The following is a 23,587-nucleotide window of genomic DNA, read 5'->3' as shown; positions in this document are numbered from 1 at the left end:
AGAGGGCGCATCCTGATATACATGAATTTATATCGGTCCTTCTATTGCAGCATGCTTAAAAAAAATAAATTGGCAAGCACTCACTGGAAAGTCTTTAATGACTTCAAGAGGTATTATATCCGATATTCATAGCAAGTATGTTGTAGGAGGAGAAACTCCTGTATAGGAGTTAAGGGTCAGATTTGCAGGAGTTCTTGTCCAGCTGAACCAACAGTACTACGTATTGTTACGGATGTTAAATATTTCTATGTGAAGGAGCTTTACTTCTGCAACTTTTCCAAACTTTACCATCTAACTTGGAGCTAAACTGTTAGCCTGTTATGAAACTAGTGATAAAAACAATGCTTTCAGCATCTTTTGAAGTACTCCAAACAATTCCACATTCTGTGCTGAAGAATAAGTAACAAGACTGTAAGTACAAGTTGAAGGGGATAGAGAAAAAAGAAGAAAAAAATCGGGCTGAAATACATGGGAAAACAGAAACAGAGAACTATGCCACTAAAAGCACACCCACCTCCAAAATCTCGATTATAATAAATTTTCCTGTCTGATCACTTCTACCATGTTAGTAAGTAGCTGAAAGACAGAGTGATAATATGCCATTTTACCCTGTATCAGCTCAACGATAGAGGATGGCAATCTAGTACTCCTACAAATTACTCTTTTTGCTCAAATGGCACAGGTCTAGAGTGTGCTGTTGATTAAGCTTTATACCATAGGTGATTACTCATGCAGAACAATGATATAAGACATACTTTTCTTTGGTTGATTGATTATAAAACTAGAAAACTGCACATTAAGCACTATATGGAAAAAAATATTAAGGTTTGAAATCCAATCACAAAAAAATGGATTTAAAGCATCCTATGAAACCAGAATTTAACTCCTCCTCAGGTCTCTTTATAATTTGTTATTATTTGGGTACACATAAAAAGCAGATTAGCAGAACATCTTTGAAGCTTTACATCTTCAAGACAAAGAAAAAAAACATATGCATTTCCCCACATTTTTTTCCTTAAGACAAACACAAAGTTAGTTTCTGACAGAGCAGATTTATCTCCAAAATCTCTCCAAAAGTATGACTAAAGAAATACAAACACATTAAATACAGCAACTTATAAATGCCACATCTATAACAGCAGATTAAATTGTATTCCATCTGAAGTTTTTTCAAGCACCTGTAGGAGTTTCTCCATAGTTCTTTGACTATTCTCCAAAGAAAACCAAATAAAGATATTTCCAGGTTCCAATAAATGTTATTTATAAGCTAATGCAGTAAGAATGAACCTTTTTTAGCAGAGTATACATTATTCTATAGCAATTTTATCCAGTGAAATTACTGATGATGCAATTAAACTCTGTAGTTAGCTTTTTGCTTTAGTACTTTTCCCAAAGATAAATCCAAATATTACAAAATTATATGTATCTACTCTCAGCCATTAATCTTTGCTTAAAACCAGAGGAAAAATACAATACTAATTATGGTAATGAATCAGTACATAATAACAACTGCAAGCAAAGAGAAGAATGTAAGTATCAGAACCTTAAATGGTGATACATGAATAACTTTTATCAATTTTCTATAATGGAAGATACCACCTCATAAAATCCCTAAAATGATAAGTATTTCTATTGTGAGACATGCTTGAAAATTCACCTGAACCACTGTATGTATTCACAAGTTATATGAAAAATCTTAAGGATCCTACTAAACTCCTGTACTGAAAGCAAGTCAGAAAAAGGAAAAACATTCAGTAAAGTTCTTTCAAGAGTATGCATACAGTCAGGGTTTGTTTATACAGCAATACTTGACTGGCATTAGTGTAAGGTATCCTTTTCACCAAAGCTATGAAGTAAAACATTAATAATAAAGGATTTACTTTTCAAGGGCAATATTTAGTGACATTGATCATACTAATACAGAAAGAAAATATTGTGTTACTGAAAAGAAATTTTCTTTAATATTCATGAATGGTACAAGCCTCAGAACACCTTAGCAACAACAAACTTATTTATTATCTTTTTGGGAAAATTATCTGGAATGACAAGGAATGATCAATTTTATAATAAATGTAAGTTGTCAAATACCTTCAATTCCTTGCCTAATTTTGAAGGAAAAATAATTACACTTCCTCTCAATTTGTTATTTATTTAAAAATTAGCATTTAAAGAAATCCTGCCTAAGAAAAAAACAAAACTGCTGTAAGAATGATAATTTTTTTTTTAGCAGCATAAAACAAGTTCACATTTTGGGAAACGTATACCTAACTTCTATGTATATAACAAATGAAAAGGTAGCATGCAATATTACTGATAAAGGCATATCCTCACCAAAAACTTAATTCATGCCAGGAAAAGTAGCAACTGTTCCCTAAGGACTCTCATAACGAGAGGATGAATGTAACAGGATAACAAGCAGCATGTTCTCACATCAAAGGGAGGATAGCATGGAAGAGAGATGCTATTCATATGGAACACAGCAGTGGATCAACCCTCCCTGCTGAGACTTCTGCTGTATTCTTGGAGAACCACCAACACCCCGCAGGTGAAATCTCCCCCACCTTCCTTGTGCTATAGCATCCCTTTTAAAAACTATCATTATAGCAGGACAAGGGGAGTTGAAGGAGCTTGGTTATTTTCCAGTAATGTCCACAAAGTTTCTGTGACAGATAGTTATGCTTACTGAAGCATGTAAACATACACCAAGCACAGTTAAGGTTTACTATACAAGTCAAATTAGATACATCTTACATTCATCAAAAGATTTCTGGCTGTTAATACAAATACCAGTAAGAAAGTGTTTTATAAAAGCTGACTTCCAAAAACTTTATTAAAAGGTTAAAGAATAATATACCTTTAAGTTGTGATTTATGTTGCAGAGGAAGAGGCCTTATAGGACTTATTTTCCTACACCTTAACACAAAAAAAAAAAGGAAAAAAAAACCCAAACCCACACAACTCCTTTTTGAAAAAGATACAAAAATTCCTCTAGGGCTTTTGTAAAATGAACATGGTAAGAAAAGAATTTGAAAGAGTAGTTTCTCATGTATCTCAACTATAATGGCCTAAAGAATACTGTAATTAAGTTACTGGCACAAACTTCAGATACTAACAAGTGTTTTCTGTGGAGCTTATGCCTAAAACGAGTCTTATTTCTAAATTCAGGCTTATCAAAAAAAAAATCCAACAGATGTCTATGTCTTGATAAAAATTTAGTGGTTTAGAAAACACTATAAAGGTACCAAATCTCCAAATACTAAAAAAAAAAAAAAGCATGAATCTTGAGAATTAATTGATATAAAGAACGTACTGCAAGAATATGGAGAATCTATACACAGAAATTGGGTTAGATGACTTCCAGAGATGCCTTCCGACCTGAATTATCCTATTATCTTACTATTAGGAGGTGCAAGATCACCATTAATTGTAATCATATATATCCTAAATGAAGTAAGAAAAATTAGAACTATTACTCATAGAAGTGGAAGTTGAACTATCTCTGAAAAATACCGTAATGAGGAATAATGTGATAAACCTAACTGCTTGTCATGAAAGACAAACACCATATGCATGATAAACTCAAAACTATTCTCATGATAGCTTCACAACATAGACTGTGTTCAAATCTAAATTATGAAAGGGGGGCTCTATCTTAGCACTGATATCACATCCAGATGGCTTTGTGGATAATAAATATGAAGAAGTTGTTTATCCTATGAAATAACATAACTCACTTTTTATAAAATATTTTTGGAACTTGTGACATGTCACCAACTAACTAAGCTGGAAAAAAAAAATCATTGAATATGGGAATATTCAAATTAGTTTTCACAAGCAGGGACAAGAGATATTTTCTCCTCTCTCTAAGAAGCTGCTTAAGGTAAGTGATGCAATCGTTTCAAGATGCATAGCACATCATTTCACCCATCATAGAAGTGCTATGGCTCTGAATGAAGTGTTAGAAAACAGATTAATATAAAATGCCAAATCCGAAAGCAATGTGGTTTAAATAACACAGACACTGGATAAAAGGAGGCAGATTAGGTTACAGAACGTACAGTAAACAGAAGATACATAAAAATGTAAAATATAGTCAAAATTCTCATCCCCTATTTCCCTACATAGCACATTATCGTTTTTTTCTAGCTGCTTTTCTTGCTACAAAGCTTGTCCTTTGTAAAATGCTTTCCTCCAACATTTCTGAATATAGTCTAAGAATATGCAATCTGAGATTATCCAATTTCACAGTCAACTCCAATAAATTTCTTTGCCTAACAATAGGATGTAATAGCATGCCATGCAGAAAAAAAGAATCTCAATTAAAAAACTTTTGCATTGCCAAGAAGCCACTGGCACAATATGTCCATGCCATCTGAGAAATGCTCGTTGACGAAGGGAAAAAAAAAAAAAAGAAAAAAAGAAAAACAACAAAAAACAGCTTACAAAATTATACTAGAAAGTCTATTCAGTGTATTCTAACAGAAGGCTAGGAAATAGGTTGAATGCTGAGACTGCTCCTTTTGAAACAATATCATAACTGTTATCAAAGTATTATCTGTTATCAAAATATTCAAATACTTCACATGGAAGAGTGAAATTACCACTGCTTGAAACTAAAATGACTTAAGAATTTTTCCATTTTTCAAAGAGAACTTCAGAAATTGAGGAAAATTTCTCTATGTAAGCTAGCATTTTGTCTAGGAGATCAGAGACTCTGGAGAGTCTAGACCAGCTGAATAAATCAATTTTGCAGATATCCAGAAGTAATCATTTCAACACTGACTGATATGTCACTGAAATTTGTGTCCTCAAAGCCTTCAGGAAGATATTTACGTCAAATTCTTCAGAAGAGCTTTGGGGACATACATAAATATCAGTTCTCATAATCTGAAGCATATTTGTTCATTAAATTACAACACTCAGATTGGTACTGAATAATTTTCTTTGCCTTAAGATGTTCAGAATATTACAGTTGAGGAAATTTTTCTAGTCTAGTCATGTGATCAATTGTTTTCAAGGTAAACAGTGAGATTTCACTATTAAAAAATATCTGAAACTTTTTTTGAGTGAGTTTCCTCTCACTCACCTAGTATTATGCAGCACTTACAAAGCTTTTCCAAAACTTTTGTTATTTCAAACTCTTCAAATTATTCAGCTTGCCCAAATTCCTGGCTTAAAACATTATTAATTTAAAAATCTTTTTACTTTTATTATTGCAGCAGCATCACCTACAGTGTACAAAGTGAACCAACAAAAGAATTTAGAAGAAAAACCTATATTCCAAAATAACTGTATGCAAATTTCTTATGTGCTAGAAAATGAGTTGCAATGAATCATTAAAAAAATGCATCCAAAGTCCAAAATAACCTGCGATACAAGAATTTGTTGTACCTAAGCAGCTCTCAACACTGGTTTTGTCATGTGACAAGGTAAACTGACTTTCAGAAGAACAATCAACAAAATATACCCAGTCTCCACAGCAATAAGAGAAATTAAACAAACTTATTTAAAAATAACAAGTCGGGCAAGTGAGCATCTCTTTAGATCTTGTTATAAAAGCTCCTTATCTATTCTTTAAAAAGGTATGTGCATGACAAATATCTGATTCACCCATATGTCACTGCAAATTCTAAAACTGTGGGGGAAGTGAGTCAAAGAAATATGAATATACAATTCCTATAACCTGAAACATGAATATTAAATGATGAAGTATTTGCATTGTCTCAATTGCCCTACATCACATGAATGTCAAACCCACTTATGCATATCTCTCCCTCCCTCAAAGTGAGTAGTTTGTTTTGATGTGTCATCAAAAGCAGAATTAGTAACTTAATACTTTTTTTTTTAAGAAAGCTTTCTATTTATCACTTTAAGATACTAGTTTTGCTATGCAATAAGAAGCTTATAGGAATCTCAGCTGTGGTACTTCATGACTGACACTAAGCACTCTGCCTGCACATGCAGAAAACAAACACTCCTCTCTGTGATAAGGCACAGATTACTAATCTTATTTAACATTTGGGATAGGTTTGTTGTTTGCTATACATGTGAATCATCCCCAAGATCTTAGGCATCATAGGTTACTCTAGAGATTATTTAGAATTGTAAGAAGAAAATAATCACACTATTACAGCAGCATTTACCTTCAAAAGCCTTTCTTAAGCTAAATTACATTTAGACAAGGGTTAAAATTCTTTTCCTTCACAATACCTGTGGCACAAAGTCAATCTGGAGGCACGTTACTACTGGGGCCAATATTGTTTAACACCTTCATTAACGACCTGGATGCTGGGACAGAATGCACCCTCAGCAAGTTCACTGACACTACAAAACTGGGGAGCAGTTGATAAACCAGATGATTGTGCTGCCATTCAGAGGGACCTGGACAGGCTGGACTCAGACAAATCCCTTTAAGTTCCACAAGGAGAAATGCAAAGTCCTGCATCCGGGGAGGAATAGCCCTAGGCACCCATATATGCTGTGGGCTGAAAAACAGCTCTGCGGAGGAAGAACTGGGAGTCCTGGTGGAAAACAGGCTGACCACAAGCCAGCAATGCACCCTTTGCAGCAAGAAAGCCAACAGCATCTTACACCACATTAGGAAGAGCATTGCCAATGCATCACTGCCAACAACACTGCCCAGAGGGGCTGGGAAGCCTCCCATCTATGGAGATAGTCAAAACCTGACTGGAAACAGTCCTGAAAAACCTGTTTCAGCTGACCTTCCTAGAGCTAGGGGGAAGCAGTTGTACCACTTCAGAAATTGCTACTGTTGATATTGTTTGGCAACAACTGTTGCTTATGATACAGTTGTTGATAAAGTGGTCAGCCATGAAAACCTGACAACAGGACAAAACATCAGCCCAAGGAAAAGAAATTAATGCTTAAATAATCAGATGGAAGGAAGACAGATCGGATGAAAATGTCACTGAAGAGGATGGATAATCCATTCTTTACTGCTTACACATGTGAGGGTACATACAGAAGGGTATCTGTGTCAGCAGCAGCTGACACTGACATATTCTATATTACTGAAAGCAATAAATATAGACACAAATATTCCTACTCAATTTAACTGACACTAGGACCACTCAGCACAACTTTTACTGACTGAAGTAAGAACTTGCTGGGAGGAGAGGGGTCCCCATACTAATCTCAGTATGGAACTAAATCAGACATCTACCAGAGGAATACTGTGGAGTAATATTAAAATGAAATAGTCTCCAAAACAAGCTCTCACTGGCTCCAGGTATGAGAGCTAGAACAATCTATCTTGTGTATTTTTGGAAAAAAAAAAAAACCAAAAAACACCTTATATTTTACACATCCACTATTAGAATGAGCATTTCATTATTCTAGGACAGGAACATCAGTCAGTTCACCATAAACATTGACACACTTGATACAGTGTTTCTGTTCCCTCCTTGCCCTCTATATCAGATATGAGGTTTGGAAACTACTGTTTGCAGACAGTGCTAGGTACTTCAACATCATTAAGAATATCATATAGCCAACAGAAAGAAAAAAACAAAGACCTCAATATTGTGATTTGTTCCAGATTGGGCAGACAGCTATACCAATAATCTCCCAAATATCAAGTAAAACAAAAATTAATTAAAAAAAAAAAAGGGAGGGGGGGGTTGAGGAGGGTCTTCTTACATTTACCTGTCACATACATGTATTCCTTTGTATCCAGTCTCATTATCTAACTGTCGCTACTTTCATGGCTTATATTTCTTAATATTAGTCTAATTACTTTTTAAAATTAAATTTGCTTTTGTCATAAGTTCAGCTCACTGATATCCTTTCCTCTGGAGCTATAACAGTGGTTTTACTAATATTTTAAACTCTCACTTACTGTTTAACACTTAACAAAACAAAAACCACAAACCCACTGAATTTGTCAGAAAATCTTCCAAAGTTTTTTTTCAGCTTAAATTCAGCTAAAGGCCATGGGATTTTTCATCCTAAATCACTTATGTTCTTCTGAAAACTAAACTACTTGAAAATTACTTTTTCTTCTTTGAAGAATTTTTCATTCCCTTGTCCCACTGCTGTTACCTTTTATGACAATTTCAGTGCTTCTTACCGTGCCAAGGCTTGGACTTTTGTGGCATGTCGTTCTTCCTGTTCTGCTACTTTCCTTCTCCAGTTGTCCATTTCCTGCCTTAGCGCTGCTGAATGCTCCATCTCTCCATCAAGCAGATTTCTCAGAGATCTGGAAGAAGGCAGCAGGCTCTGTTAGAACACTGCCAACACTACCTAGTAATTAAAGAATACTCTACAAATCACAGAGTAGGTTGCCTGAATGATACCATTAATGTCATCCTAAAATTTTATTATTTAATGTAATAAATTCACCTGAATTGATTATACAACGATATGAAAAGCTACAAGGAAAAAGGACCCAATCAAAACAGTTGGGCTTACTATTAATTTGTATTACAAACTCATCAACATGTCCAAAGCACAACTGTTATGGTATCTACCACACCTCCATGCAGAAAGAATTTGTTATAGAAAACATCTTATAATCTGGTGTCAGTGCTTCAGTGCAAGTCCATACATCTCAGGAATAATCTATAAGCAATATATTTACTAACAAGAGCAGGAGACAGTTAGGGGTCTTGTCTCTACTGAGAGCACTGCCGTAGACCTCTGTGTAAAACCTTTGATAGCAAGGGTCAGCATGATGCATAATGGTAAACCCCAAAACATCCTGGTCCTTCTGCCAAAAAATGCAAAGCTAAATGCGGCAATAACTTGCAATTATGGGAGCAGGGAGGATAAGAGGCAGGAAAATGGGACCAGTTAGTAGTCAAAACATGAAAAAACCCACTCACACCAAATTAAAATATCTGTAGAAAAATGTAAATTAACAAAATAGCCCTACTACAGCATAATAAACAGTATGCCTTGAATATATTTGTATTTTCATTCATCTAATGATGTGTTCCAATAGACTAAATAAATACAATGTAGGTTTGTCAGCATTTTAAATAAGCAACTTATCATTTTTACATTTACATCATCATTTTGCCCCAAGTGAACATGAAGACACTCACAAATGACAGCCACTTTCAGCGCAACATTGTTAGCCATCCTACATCATTTCTGCACTGGAAGTGGAAAAAAGGAAATTTTCTGAATATTTGTACAATGACAAACTTTTAGTCATTTGGAAAGCTGTTTTAAGAGACCTTAAGAATCATTTGGTTATAAGTTTTGGTTTTGAAAAAACTACAGCTGGCAAAAGCTCCCAAGATACAAAGAGTTATATGTGATTCAAATTCAAATGAAAAATTTGACCTGCAACATTACTCTTTAGTATCAACAGCTGAATATTGAAGCGTTGAGCTTACCTTTCACAGAAAAATAATATATAGATCAAAAAGAGTACACAAAGGTTATGCATAACTTTATACAAAGGACAGTTTGTATTAGAGAACAGATTTTTTTAAATTATAGTGCCTCTTGACTAGAAAAAGAAAACTACCTATTCTGTTCTTCCAGTTCATCCTTTCTATTCATCATGGCCACAATAGCTTGACGAAGTTCATCTAAAGAGAAGGGACAAAAAAAGATTAATTTGTGTGTGTATTTTTGCTTATTTCAAATCTAAAAGTCATGTACATAGTGGCACTAATTCAGCATCATACTTAAGATGATGCCAACATCATTTGCTATTCAGCAAAGCACAAAAAATGCTCTTAATCTCATCACTAATTTAAGCAATCTTTCAAAAATGGTATTATTTAACACAGTATCAGAACTATTGAACAAATCAGATTAGTCTGCATCTGGTTTTAATACAACTGTTTACAAGTTTGCCTGTGGCTGCAGCTGTTTTGTTTTAATCGCATAAGTATGGGACTACACCTTTTCACTACATGCATATTAATGAGATACACTGTTACTTGTTTAACTTCTTCAAATTGCTTGTTTTCCTTGCTAGAAATTCTGACACAGGAAATATAACTATTACACTGAGGCCAGAGCAGAGATAGTGTCATTGCTTCTTCATGGCATTTCTTCTCAAGCTCAGTCTTAAAGACTAGCTTAAAGACGATGGGATTTCTGAATCTTGCAATCTCCTATGAAAACCTTTTTATTTCCTACAAATACCTTAAAAATACTTTCTGTAATTACATTGAGAATAAAAATTACTTTTAAAAAATTATGACAAATGTAGAATTTTTATAGACTTCTTTAGGATTAGGTTTAACAGTGATACCAGAGTAGCTGAATACCATACAGAAAAGCATCAGCTCAAAGCACTGCCTCACCTGGAGTCCTTCTGCTATTATAAAGGTCTTACCATATAACTGTACAGCTGTACTATTACTATTTACTATAACTTTACAGAAAAATATTAGGACTTAATCACCTAATCTAAAACAGATTCTGACTTCCAGATCTTGCATGAATACATGAAATACAACAGATCTTCAAAGATTTGAATGGCTTCTAACAAACATCAGGATGGATACATGTCCTAAACCAGATTATTGTTTTTCAATTTCATTAACAATTTCACATATGTTAATCAATAATTTCATGAGAGCTTCTGCAGGGACACAATTATGTTAAAACATCCCTCCCAACAATTAACTGAAATGCACCTTCATTTATACATAATAAATCAGCCAATTCTGTTCCTCAAATATTCAAAGCAGATGTCAGCAAATTCCTCGTGCTTTTACTGAAAACATGCTGTCAGAACTGGTATTACTTAATTTCTCCAAGTAAGCGAAGCCATTGGACAACTTTTTTCCCCTTTACATTCAGTTCACTAATTTACCTGATTCTTTCTTAATATTTTCTATAGTTACAGAAATTTTGGCCAGTTCACAAAAAACTTAACATTCTCCTGTGGACCAGATTAAGTCTGCCAAACTAGTAGTGGCCAAAATGTGAAATTTTTTACTATGTCAATCAAATGTATCAGTCACTGCAGACACCACACTTCCAGTCTGGCACTGGCAATCTGCTGGATTCGGCAGGGTTCTCCTATCACTTGAAATCAGCCAATCCAATTTCTTCATGCTAGATTTTTTCCAAAAAATTTCTGCTTCTTTGCCCATGCAGAAAGTAGACGATTACTTTCCTACCCATTCCACATTACAGCTTGAGAACTAACTGACATTAGCAAGAAACATTTCAGTAGGTCATTAGAGGCATCTTGCATTCCATTAATTCAGCACAGAAAGAATAATTATTTTTCTACAGTAACTTAGCATCTTTATATGAGTTCTCTATACAGCTATTAAAAAAAAAAAAAATCCAAATCTTGTAGAAAAGCCAAAAGTGAAATTTGTGGGTATTAAATACTAACACACATTAAAAAAGACTTCTACTTTCTCCCTTGATAATATTACTCACATTCAAAACCAAAGCTGTGATTACATGGCTACTTTAATCAGTCTTCCTAAGGCTGTGCTTTCAGCAAAAACGACGTTCCAGCTTACCTTACCCATCGTTGCTACCACCTCCCTTGTTCTGGCACTGGTATTTCTACACACACAGTGTCCTACCTCAAAATTGCTTTCAATTTTTTTTTCTGCTGGGCTACTTTTCAGACAAGCACTTGCTAAGTGATCTTACTGTTGAGTTTAATACTGTTACTGGCACAAGGCACACAGCAGAATGCGGTCAGGGCGGAACAGAACACCTTTTTAGTCAATAAGGATGAGGAATAAAAGGTGGAATACCATTTTTGGCAAGAATAAAGTTCATATTGCATTGAAGTGACCAGGTAACCACTGCAATTTACATAGCAATTGTAGAAAAACTTAGAATGGAAAGATTATATATGACAAAATTTGCTGTCCTCCATTATTTTCATTACTATTTTTCAAAATATGGTTTGTTGGTGGGGTTTTTGGCAGTGGAAAATTGGTGGGTTGTAACTCTTGAAAAAAATAATATATAGTGTCGTGAAAATGGACCACAATCCATCAGCCTATCTGTGAAATAAAAAAATTGTTCTACAGATGAGAAAAAAAGAATAATGCAGGAAGTGTTCAAGCCTTGGACAAGTGCACAACACAAGTAAAAAACATCCATAGTAAGCTTTCAGTACAGTAACACTCCAACAAAATAAAGATCTTCAAGTATAAAGTTGAATTCAGAATCCTCCTCAAGAAAGCATCGAGCCAATGGCATTTTAAATATTTCAAGAGTGCCATTAAAATATGATAATGCGCAATCTGAGTTAGTTGCTATTATTTCTCTGGCTCTGAATAAAGCCATTGCTACTCAGACAAGTTATTGTAGTGCTGGCTCTACACATGCTGGGGTGACTACTCTAATTGCCTGTATGCATACTCAGTCTGTTTAAATATGTACTGATTTATTAACATTTAAACAGTTGAAGCTATTCTAAGTTGTCTTCATTTTTCCAATTTTACCAGCCTATTCAAATTGTAACCTTAACTGGACTAATAACTTAATCTTCTTTCTCTTATTCCACCCAGAATCTTCTGCATGAGTTAAGAGTTGAAATTCCATCTTCTCTCACTCCCCTCTCCAACACACACATAAGTAAGCAGAGCATGAAAGCAACATTCTGTTAAAGACCATGGTTTGCATAAAAGAAGAAAAAAGCCTTTTGCAATAGAAGATGTTAAAATGCTTTTTATTTCCATTTGCCTCATTTTTTCTGAGAGTTATGGAATTGACAATACTGTGGAGACACAGCAAAGCAGAAACTCCAAATTTCATTATTACTTATAGGACAAAAATCAATGCTTAATTTAGGACCATGAAAGCAAACACACTTCATACTCCGTACTTCTTGCTAATTTAGTTCAACTACAGATAGCAGTGGAGATGTGGAAGAAAGCATCAACACAAACAACTAATGTGCGCTAAGAGCCCAGGGCTCCAAGAAGGCTTATACAGCCTGTGCTTACCCTAACAGCAGTATTGCTTCATTGCTATACCTATGTTATTTCTTCTTGAAGTGATGAGTATTAAGGAGGCACATTTTCTATCAATTACTCAGAACAAACACAAGAACTATATAGCTTATAATTAACACTTCTTTATATATACTGTGGATGGAGAGATTAAAGGAGTCAAACATTACAAAATTACACTAGTGTAATTCAATAAATAAAAAGTTACCAAGAAAAAAAAATCAGAAACTTTAATTTCATGATCTTCTGATGCAAGTAACTGAATAGAACTAAAAGGACACTGTCCTATTTAATTCAGGCATAACATTCAAAACTTTCAAAAATCATGATTTCTTACTCTCACATACGCTTCTTGAAAAATTTTAGCAGCATGTCAGAACAGTCAGCTGAATGCAAACAAAGTAAATCCAGTATCATACAGTGCGGCAGGTCCACTTCAAATCTGCCAGAACATCCACAGTTCATAAGCTTTTGTTCATAAGTTTTTGTGTTAGGTTTTCCTCTGAGATCAGTGTATAATCATAACCTAATTTTTTCAGCAGATTTATGTCTCATTTATTGTGTGGGTTAGAAAAAGGAATAAATAAAGTTTAAAAAATCGGGGTTGTAGCAGCAACCATAAATTTGGCATTTTCTGACTTCTGGACTTTGCAACCTCAATCTTTCTCCCCCTCTTTTTTTTTTTTTTTAAAATAAAACAGTGGGAGTATGGCCAAGTATACGCAGTTCAGAAAACTGTTTGATGCTAGAGTTCATGACCTACTTCTGAACTGCTTTGTGCTTGATATATCATTTACATTCTGGAAAATAACATTAATGGAAAGATATACACTACTGTTATTAAGGATCAGCATTCAACACCAACATATCTAAAATTCAAGTGATAATCAGAGTTTCATAAAGACAGATATAATAACAAGTGAAATCTTTCCAATTATGTAACCTTAAGAGATATTTTTGCAACAAGTTCTTAAAAAAAACATTCCCATGTGTAAACCAGTAATTCCAAACCAGGTCTTTATCAGTAAAAAAAAAATAACATAAAAATCCAGGAATGTGCTAATTACATTTTTCATATTAAATCTCACTTTTTAAAGTGTTTTTTTGGTCTTTTGAAAAACCAACAAAAATTATCTTTTGTTGTTTAAATTAATCTGTAGTGCCTAATTACTAATAAAACAAATATTTGCTCTAAAACGTTTTTTAATTCACTTGCATACTACACGCAAAATCTAGCTTCTATAAAGCTTTCATAAGGTCACATTCAGAGCATGAAATATATAGAAATGTGCCATGCTTTAAGAAACACCTGTCAATGTCCCATCAACCTCCAGAAAAGTCATAAGTTTCATATGCTGTTTAGCCAAGGATTGGATAAGTATGATTTGCAATCACCTGTTATGAAGAATAAGCTGTAAGTGAAATCATCTCTCAGTGTACACAAGGTCATGCAGCACTCCTCTGCAATCCTGCAGATAGAATATCAGGGTGGGCTGGGAGCAGTCTACAGGAATTATTTTTTTATTTTCCTGAGTGCAAATTTACACAGATATTTTCAGAGACAAATAAAACTTCCAGCAGACTAGTTACATCTTAAATCAGAAGTCTGACCTTTAAAGACATGCTCCCTAAGCTGACTGCAAGAACATTGGCTATTAAGGCTTTATATAGTGCTCCAAAATCTTGTAAATATTATTCTGTCATGTCCCTATTAATAGGGCAAATTTTAGTAGGAAACAATTAGACAATAAAGTGTTGGCCTTCTACTGTATAGAAGGGTCCTGACCAAAAAAATATTCCGTAAGATGAACTGCAGCTTCTCCTCAGTGACGAAATTTATACACCCTCTTTCCACAGCTGTGCTTTCAGAGAAGTCACAAGAATTTAGTACCTGTCAGTGACCAGTGGCAACCAAGTTACAGAACAGGTCAGAAGCTATTTAGAGGACAGAGGAAGTACAAAAGCACACACCTTATTTACTCACACAGCCAGGATAAAAATATAATATGTAGGTTTGGTTATTCGGTAAAGTTCTTCAGTGATCATGAAAAACTGGTGGCTTTCTCAAGAATATATGAAAAAATATGGAATAATGTACAATGCTACAACCTTTGTGGTTAAGCCCAGCTTTAAAAACTGAAGAAAATTATAGTGGAGAAACTATACGTTCCCAACTATTTACTAAAAATAGCACTATAATCAAAGAACCTTGTAAAGAAGGACACAAGTAGCATCTTTCTAAAATGAAAATTTTGGAACTTCCTTTTTTTCCACCACAAAAACAAAATGGGGAGACTTGTGCTGGTAGGACATATTTTTTCCGGTGTAAAATAATGCTGAAAATATAATCTTCCAATGACAATAATTGGAGCAAACTTGTTTGTGTTTCAAATACGCCAAGATAAACACAATCTTTTAAAAACTGGAAAATGAATAATGGAATAGGCACATAAATATAAAACTTCTGACAAACTTAACTCTTATAAAATTGGTTATAAGACATAACGATATGTAAAGAAGGGCAAGTTTTCAAACGATGTCTAACATACACAGTGAAACCCTATGGATTAGGATTTCTCTTGAGCAGTATTAGTATTCTTTTGAGACATATCTACTGCTAAGTTAACCTATACCTTACAAATGCATGGGACAAATTCAGGAAAATCATTTAAAATGGCAGAAATTTTAAATTGTAGCTTTTCATAACACAATTTTCTAGCCTGCATATCAAAAGAACCAAGAAACTGTTAGTACTATACTATTAAATTGGAAGGAAGCAGGAAAAGAATAGATTTGAAAAAAAAATTCATTTCAGGCTTTGTCTTCAGAAATAAGAAGCACAAAAATCCAGTCACTGGAGATCTTACAGCTTTTCTCACTGCACTATTGCATTCCATTTTTCTTGTCTGATGTGTCAGAATTAGTTGCTATGCAACCAAGCTATGAGCCTCACCATTTAATAATTCTGCTGCTAATTGCAATAGAGAAAAAGAGCTTCAGTGTCTGGCTTTGTCGTAGCACTGAATTCCTCCTGTGCAGACGATCTACAACCAATAACAATGAACTCGAAAAAAGCATTTTTATTTAATGTATCTGGGATCAGCTATTATAAAGGTATTAACTTATATGTATAGTCAGCTGAATTTATATTATAATGATAATTACATTATTTACTAAGTGTTCTTTTGGCTTTATAGATTGTTTTGACATGCTTCCACCCTTCCTTCCACCAAAACCTTCTCTGAAATGGGAAATTAATGATAGTGTGTATGCCTCTGTTGATCCTGTGGTTCATTTCATTTACAAATTGCTAAGTATCAAGAATTGAAAATCTCAAGATTTACTTTCTATTGTAGAGCTGTCTTAACTACACATACCAACTAACTGAGCAACTGAAGGAGACCAATTGCGGCCCCTGCTGGTACCTAATACACCTATGAAAGAAATTTAATAGAGTGCAATAAAATCGGTTTCCCATTAAAATTCTATTACTGAAAAATAAAATAAAAATGTAAGAACAAAAGGATATCATACTAATAACATGAGCAGAAAATATCCAGTGACCAAAGTACTACAGTAACTATCAACAGTAACTCCATCTACACCTTCAATTATGTCACTTAAAAAGTCTCAAACTAGTTTCCAACTTCATAGAGTACTTTGTAAAATGGGATTTTTCAGCTTTGTAAAGTTCAGCCAGCAGACCCATGCCAGAGCCTGAAATAGTACCCAGCAAAAATGCGTGCTCTACCTCCTTTAACATATGTTGAACACAGATATCATTTGAACATGACATTAGAATATCTTAAGGGTTCATCCATTTTGATAATTTCCTAAATCGATTTCAGAAAGAAATCTTGGCTGCATCACTTTTAACTTCCCAAATTTCGTAATTTGGAATTTTTACATACTTAAATTTATAAAAAGAAACAGACAAACACACACCCCAGAGCCATATACACCTGTTCAGTTACAAAACTTTTTGTACGGTGAGGAAAATAAATCCATACTGGCTTACACGTTTAGACCACTAGTCAGTTTAAGAACTAGGTCTTTGTTCTACAAGTTTATGCGAAGAAAAAAAGATTAAAGATAGGGTAAACAAACTGCCTGTACTTCTACTAATCTATTTCTACAGCAAAGGCTATTTTATCTTGTCCAGCTCAACTCTTAACACTGCTGTAAATATGACTGTCCTCCACCTTAATCTTAACTAAAGTTTTTGCTTATGAAAGCCCATATTTATGTTTGGAGCAGACTTCCATATCAAAACCACAGACTGAGTATACATAGAAAGAGTTCCAGGTTTGTTTGGGTTTTTTCCCTACTAGGCATTAATGAAAGCAGACAAAATAAGTAAGATCACATCAGAACCAACCATTAGTGTTATCAGAGCTTGCAGAGATTTAAAGATGTTAATCAGATTAAATCATTATCGTTCATTTAACTACTCAAGCCACATCTTGGGTAAAAGATGACATCAGATTCTCTGTGGAAAGAGAAGCTAATGTCATACCAGTTGCAATGAACTATAACCTGGGATCTGCAAATTCAAAAATCATTTTAGAGCAGTCATTTCTAACATGGCCAGCGTATCAGAAATGAAGTGCTGTATGCCTCTATAAACAGATCTTACTGAAATAAAAATAGAAATGAAGAGTTATAGGACTATAAATGTTAATTCCATCAATCTAGATACATCAAGGAAGTACTTACTAATTGTCATGGATTCTGGCACAGTGGCTGAAGGCAACATAGTGCTTAACGTATTCACTTGAGCTGGAGGATTGACTTCCACTCTAGTCATAAAAGTACAATATCATCAACAAATGAAAACAAAATCCTGAATTTAAAACTTAAGAAAAAAGCATTCCAGAAACTAGCATTGTCATATTTCACCCATATTCAGTCACCTTATATTTAATTAGCCTTTAAAGTTCCTGTTGTGAGTCTGATTTAAGAATACACACAAGAAGATCCAAATCAACAGGCCATGGAGAATACGGTAAAAAATAACATAAAAACAAGCATAAAACCTGTTTTCAACAGCAGGAGGCTAAGTTTGCCTGTTACTCGACATGACTATGTGACTTCAAGATAATTAGGATAAGTTCAATCTATGCAATAAAGGAAGTGTAGGCTTTTGCATTTGTCTTTCCAAATATGTGCAGAAGTACCCCGATGAACAGTTTATTTTCCCAGTACTGAGTAGCTATGCATTAGGTAACAATAAGTTGGCAGCTACAGGGTGAAGATTTTTTTTCTTTTAAGGAAAACATATTTGACACATCACCTGTAAGGAAGATCAGATCTTCTTGGAACCAGTTCCACAGCACGAACATGTTCATGCCCCTCTCCATTCTCCAAGTTATCTAAAGTAGAATGCATAAGCATTAGATTTCTTCAGTTAACAGTACTTAAAAAGTAAAATAAAATAAAAACCAGAAGGAAAGTAGTTACATTTTTTTTAACTAGAAATACTGATCTTTACTAAAGCTTTTAAACACTTCGAATTCTTTCTCCAAGGTTGGCTTCTACACATTCACCCTGAATGCCAGCAGAACCCTTAGAAACACAGCCATCGGTTTAGAAAAACTACTGCACAGTTCCTAAATTATAATTTAGATGTACTTTTACATTGATATCAATACTGCAAAGCTATGAAGAAACTTCTTACTGAAGTTATTTTTGCAAGCCCCAGGATTTCAACCACCATATGGCATCTGATACTCATTACAAATCTGTTTGTGACTTGCAGGAAAAGAATTTGTGGTTAGTCCCCAGTACGAGAAACCTTGCAAAGACACCAGTCCTTTATGCATTCCCAACAGAGAACCATGGCTTTTCTCTGGCTCCTTATGCCTATCCAAACATCAGGAATCACACAGATATTTTTTTTAAAAGCATGGATAATATGCATCTGTCCACAGATCTACAACTGTCAGGATCAAAACATACACATCACTGGGCCTGCCATTAAGGTAGTTCAGGTGGAAATAAACGAAAATCACATTTTATTGATCTTTTCTGCATTTCACTATGTAAGGGTTACAAAGTTATCATAGAACAACCCTAAAATCACGAGTTAAAGTATCATGGAGTTGAAAAGCAGGAATTCTAGAAAAAAAGTTAATGGGAATTAGAGTTATGACAGAATGACCATGGAGGAGAAAGTTCATTTTTTAAAGTGTAGAGTTTACTGAAGCTCAGTTCCTAAAATGCATACTCCATATTTGTTCCAAGCAACTGAATTTTGACTCGGGCTTTCTCATCTCTAGATACATGGAGATATGATATGCTCTGACACATCCCTAAAGCACTGCAACAGACTAAAACTGAAAACACTGATATTAACATACAACACTATAGATTATGCCGTAATCCACGTCAAATATATATATGTCTTGTTATTGATCTGCATTAAGACCTATAAACGAAAATATTGGGTTAAACTATATACTTTAAAAGAGCTCATTAAGCATGTTTTAGCAAAAATGTTGTCATAATAATACTGAGCTTGCCAGTTACTGGGCTGAACTGCCCTCAGAAAAAGCTAACCCACGTTCCCTCTGATATCATTCATCTAACATAAGTGCAACTTCCGAAGTCAAGCAAACAACCGCCTAAGGCAGCTTTTGATCTCAACAATTTGTCATTATGGCTGGGGAGAGGGTGAGCATACCCATGTATATCACTCTCCCTAACTGATTGACATTTGGGTTGCATGTTGGGCCTTTTAATGAAGACTGCCTGCACACTCTGGCAGTTCAGGACTGTTCAGAAGGGCCCAGTGACAGGCTGGAAATTTGAAATCAGGAAATCAGAGAGCAGAATCTGCACTGCTGTTTCCTATAACTGATGAAGGTTCCTTTCACTAGCCCCACACTGTATCATTCTGGCTTGCATGTTGGACCATAGGGTCTACCACAAAAACAAAGAGGGGCAGGAGAAGAACTTAAAATATCTGTAAACTGTGCCAGAAGGGATCTGAATGGGTCTGTTGATCATCTCTAGCGGTCTGAGCATTGTCTTCAATGTCTAAGATGAAGCAAGATGAAACAAGGGTCTTTAGTATCTCCTTAATAAAAGTAAGCCCATGTTACATTTTTTGTTGCTCTCTCTGGTCATCTGTCTCCAGTACCAAGTCTTGGCTTGGTCTCCGGACTTTTGATTTCAGCTACAATCCCCTGGCTCTAGCTCCAGAGGCCTTGTTGATGTTTGACTGGTTACTATCTCCCACAGCTCAACTGCGAGATCCCATTCCACACACCCCCTCATAAACAGGAACATTTACTTGTACTCTAGATTTCAATCTCTTGCAGTCAGCAAACACTTATAAATCTATGGACTTTTTCTAACAGTTTCTGTATAAAATTTAAGAGAACACCATGCCACAAACTACATAATGTTTTCTAAATCCATTTCTTCATAAATTGAAAAATGAGATAGCACAAGAAAAAAAAATGAAAATGCGCTTTCTAATTTTTTTTGAACCACTGGCATTTCTTAAGAGGTACGTGCCTTAAAATACACCAGAGGGCAGTACAGCATTATTTTACAATTCACATTATTTTTATCACCAAACTTACAGAACTGAGTTACACTTTTTCACAGGTCTTCAATTAACGGTCCACTTAAACTCTTGGCACATATAACGTATATGCAAAAAATATGAACTATGTTATAATTAAAGCATTATTTGAATGCCACTGAGAAGTTTTTAAGTGGTCACTGAAATGAGAATACATACCCAAAGTTTTTATAAAAGCAATGTTTCATTAACAGCTAGCAAAATATTAACTCAGGGAGGGGGAAGTTTTTTTGTTTGTTTTTGGTACCAATACATTACCATGGCCTGCAGTGACAGGACAAGGGGCAACAGTTTTAAACAGAAAGAGGTTAGATTGGATATAAGGAATAAATTTTTTTTATGATGAGGGTGGTCAGGCACTGGAATAGATTGCCCAGAGACGTTGTGGATGGGATGCCCCTCCCTGGAAGGTCAGGCTGGTCGGGGCTTTGAGCAACCTGATCCAGTGAAAGATGTCCCAGCCCATGGCAGAGGGGGTGGACTAGATGATCTTTGAAGGTCCCTCCCAACCCAAACCATTCTATGATTCCCATAACCTTTTCCAAAGAAGTATTTCCTAGCCAATCATTCCTCATCCTGTATATAAACAGACAACAGCTTCTATTGAACTGCATCCAATATTTGATACTTTCTCCAATCTGTCAAGATTAATTTGAATTCCAATTCTCAAACACAGTTGCAGCTTCTTCCAGCTTAGTGATATCTAGAGAACAAATAAGGATACTTTCTATTCAACCATCCTAAACATTAATACCATACAAAACCACAGCTTAATCCCAACAAAACTCTGGTTTATTTTGACACTGATAAATCCTCCTCAACTAAATATCTACTCGGATGGAGAATTCTGATTCAGATCTAGAATAAATTTTAATTGAACCTCCCATCCCAGTTATGCAGTATCTCCGATGTCCTTACAATCCCATTATTTCTTGACATGGTCTCATGTTAGAAATTCTGTTATAAAGTTTGCTGGAATTCAGCAGATTAAAATACCTACCTGTTTGGGAGTAAGAGCCAACAGCACTGACTGGAAATAGAACATCGGAGTCATCATTCAGGACCTGTAGAGGAGTCCAACTGCATATCTGAGAATTGCATGTGCCTATTTCATGAGGCCTAGATTTAAAACAAACAAAACAACCTATTCATAACAGTCAATATGCATGCTCACAATGCTTGTATTTCTTTCAGAGATATCACTGCCAGAGATATCACTGCCAGAAAAAACTTTTATTTCAATGTGCCTGCCAATTTCTTGGTTCAGACATACATAAATTCATTAAAGATGAGACCATTCCAAAGCAGATGACACAAGCAGTACTTCCCTGTTTTTCTCCAAAAGGATTTCTGCATCAGAAATGAAGAGGGCATATTAATATCTAAAATTAGTCTTTTTCTCTCAGTTTTGTCTTAACTATCTAAACTGACAGTAACAGGCTTACTCTTTAAAATATGAGGTTTTACTATGAAGCCAAAAGAGAGTTGCTATCATACTAAGGAAACTTCAAATAGGCCAAAATTATAGCCTGGCTATATCATGCAACAACTTCAACAACTGAGAATCTGAAGGAGAACAATTCTGATATCTCAAAATTTTAGGTTTCAGTGGAACTCAGAAGCAAAATACCATCACCACAGTGGTCCAAATGATTTAAAAAAATGGGAGGGACGACACACCTATAGTTCAGTTAGTTACATAAATTTGCCAGTACCCACCAAGGAAGGTGGCAGGGGGGGAAGCATGGAAAATTGACCACTGATTCCTGTAACATCACTTACTTTTCAGAAGCTTCAGTTTCACCTTCTGTGCATTTATTTTCTAATGTTTTTCCATATAGCTCATCCTCATCTGCATCTTCATCATCAATGCTTTTCACATCTAGTTTCTGGTATTCATACTCTCCGTTCATGAATACTGAATTGCTCTTCCACGAATTGTTACTTTCACTGCCGTTCAAATTTTTTCCAAGAGTGCTTTCAGATGAGGGTAATACAAAAACTGAAGATCTGTCTACACTCTCCTCTGAACTTTCTCCTGTAATTAGTGTCTTTGTGGCATCTCCTAAATTTTGATCATCTTCCTCTTCATCAAATGAGATAATATTTGTTACTCTCTTCTTCTTTTTTCGATCTTTTTTATATTTCAAATCTAGTAGCAACATAAAGGTTTACATAGTTTAGAAAAGAGAATCAATGTAATACACTTGTTTTTCTCTTAAAAGAGTTCATGTACTAAATGAGTTCAGTAAAGAAACACACACTTAGATCTACATGGCATTTCATTATCTTTCCATACACATGAGCTTTAAATCTTTAACTACCATCTTTATTTTACATGCCTTACATAATTCAGATTTTAGAAGATATAATGGAGGTGCATTCATAACAGTATTCAACTGGAACTGGAAAAAAAAAGTTCAACAAACTTATACAATGAAATTTGGCATAAAAAGTTAGCCTGCCCATCACTTTCTTCCATGGAATATGGTTAGTGTAGTGTATATTGCACAGTATGTCTGCACAACAGAGAAAACATGAAACACTTCTGGGGAGAAAAAATTAAAAAGAACAAACTCACAACACAAACAAAATACACAACTTGCAATCAAATGAAACTAGGTTTGTCTATATTCTGGAAACTGAGCAGTCAGTTTTCAGAAAAAGAAATTCAACTTGTTCCCTCCCTCAGCTAATTAGCTCTTGGTCTAGAAATACACTGAAATCCTCTCTCATTACATCACATCTTTGCTGTGACAGCGCTTATTTTTAAATTATTACCTATTCACAATGATTCCAATATGCACATGAAGCTAAACGATCTTGCAAAGTTGAAGCACTTTAAGAAATATCAGAAATTTACTCACCAAGACAACTCACACTGGGACTAAACTGTTTTGCTTAATTCAAGTCCAGCTGTTATATATCCACAAAACACATTAACATACTTTTAAGAGTAAGAGGATGTTAAAACCCATTCTGGATGCAAATACAATTCCAGCAAAGAACATAGACTTTAATGAAAACATCTGACTTGCTCTAACATTCAACATATAATGGCATTTGAACAAACCCA

General features: G+C 34.8%; 1 protein-coding gene across 13 annotated transcripts in view; it reads right to left on the bottom strand.

The window, feature by feature from the left end:
• The window catches only part of SNX29 (sorting nexin 29), a 147,157-nt gene that overhangs the window by 101,427 nt on the left and 22,143 nt on the right, over positions 1-23,587 (bottom strand). For all 13 annotated transcript variants that reach the window (XR_012625312.1, XR_012625313.1, XR_012625314.1 and 10 more), the window contains exons 8-13: positions 22,294-22,663; positions 21,512-21,630; positions 18,214-18,292; positions 17,637-17,719; positions 9,497-9,560; positions 8,090-8,218 (exon numbers count right to left, since the gene is read on the bottom strand). Coding sequence is in view for 10 of the 13 variants with exons in the window: in XM_074841333.1 (XP_074697434.1) it covers positions 8,090-8,218; positions 9,497-9,560; positions 17,637-17,719; positions 18,214-18,292; positions 21,512-21,630; positions 22,294-22,663 (844 nt within the window). In the remaining 3 variants the exon portion in view is untranslated. The remainder of the gene's footprint in view (positions 1-8,089; positions 8,219-9,496; positions 9,561-17,636; positions 17,720-18,213; positions 18,293-21,511; positions 21,631-22,293; positions 22,664-23,587) is intronic.

The sequence above is a fragment of the Strix aluco genome, chromosome 15, assembly GCF_031877795.1.
Source record: "Strix aluco isolate bStrAlu1 chromosome 15, bStrAlu1.hap1, whole genome shotgun sequence".
NCBI classification, from domain to species: Eukaryota; Metazoa; Chordata; class Aves; order Strigiformes; family Strigidae; genus Strix; species Strix aluco.
The sequence above is the reverse complement of the archived record's forward strand: the minus strand, read 5'-3'. Positions and strand labels throughout refer to the sequence as shown.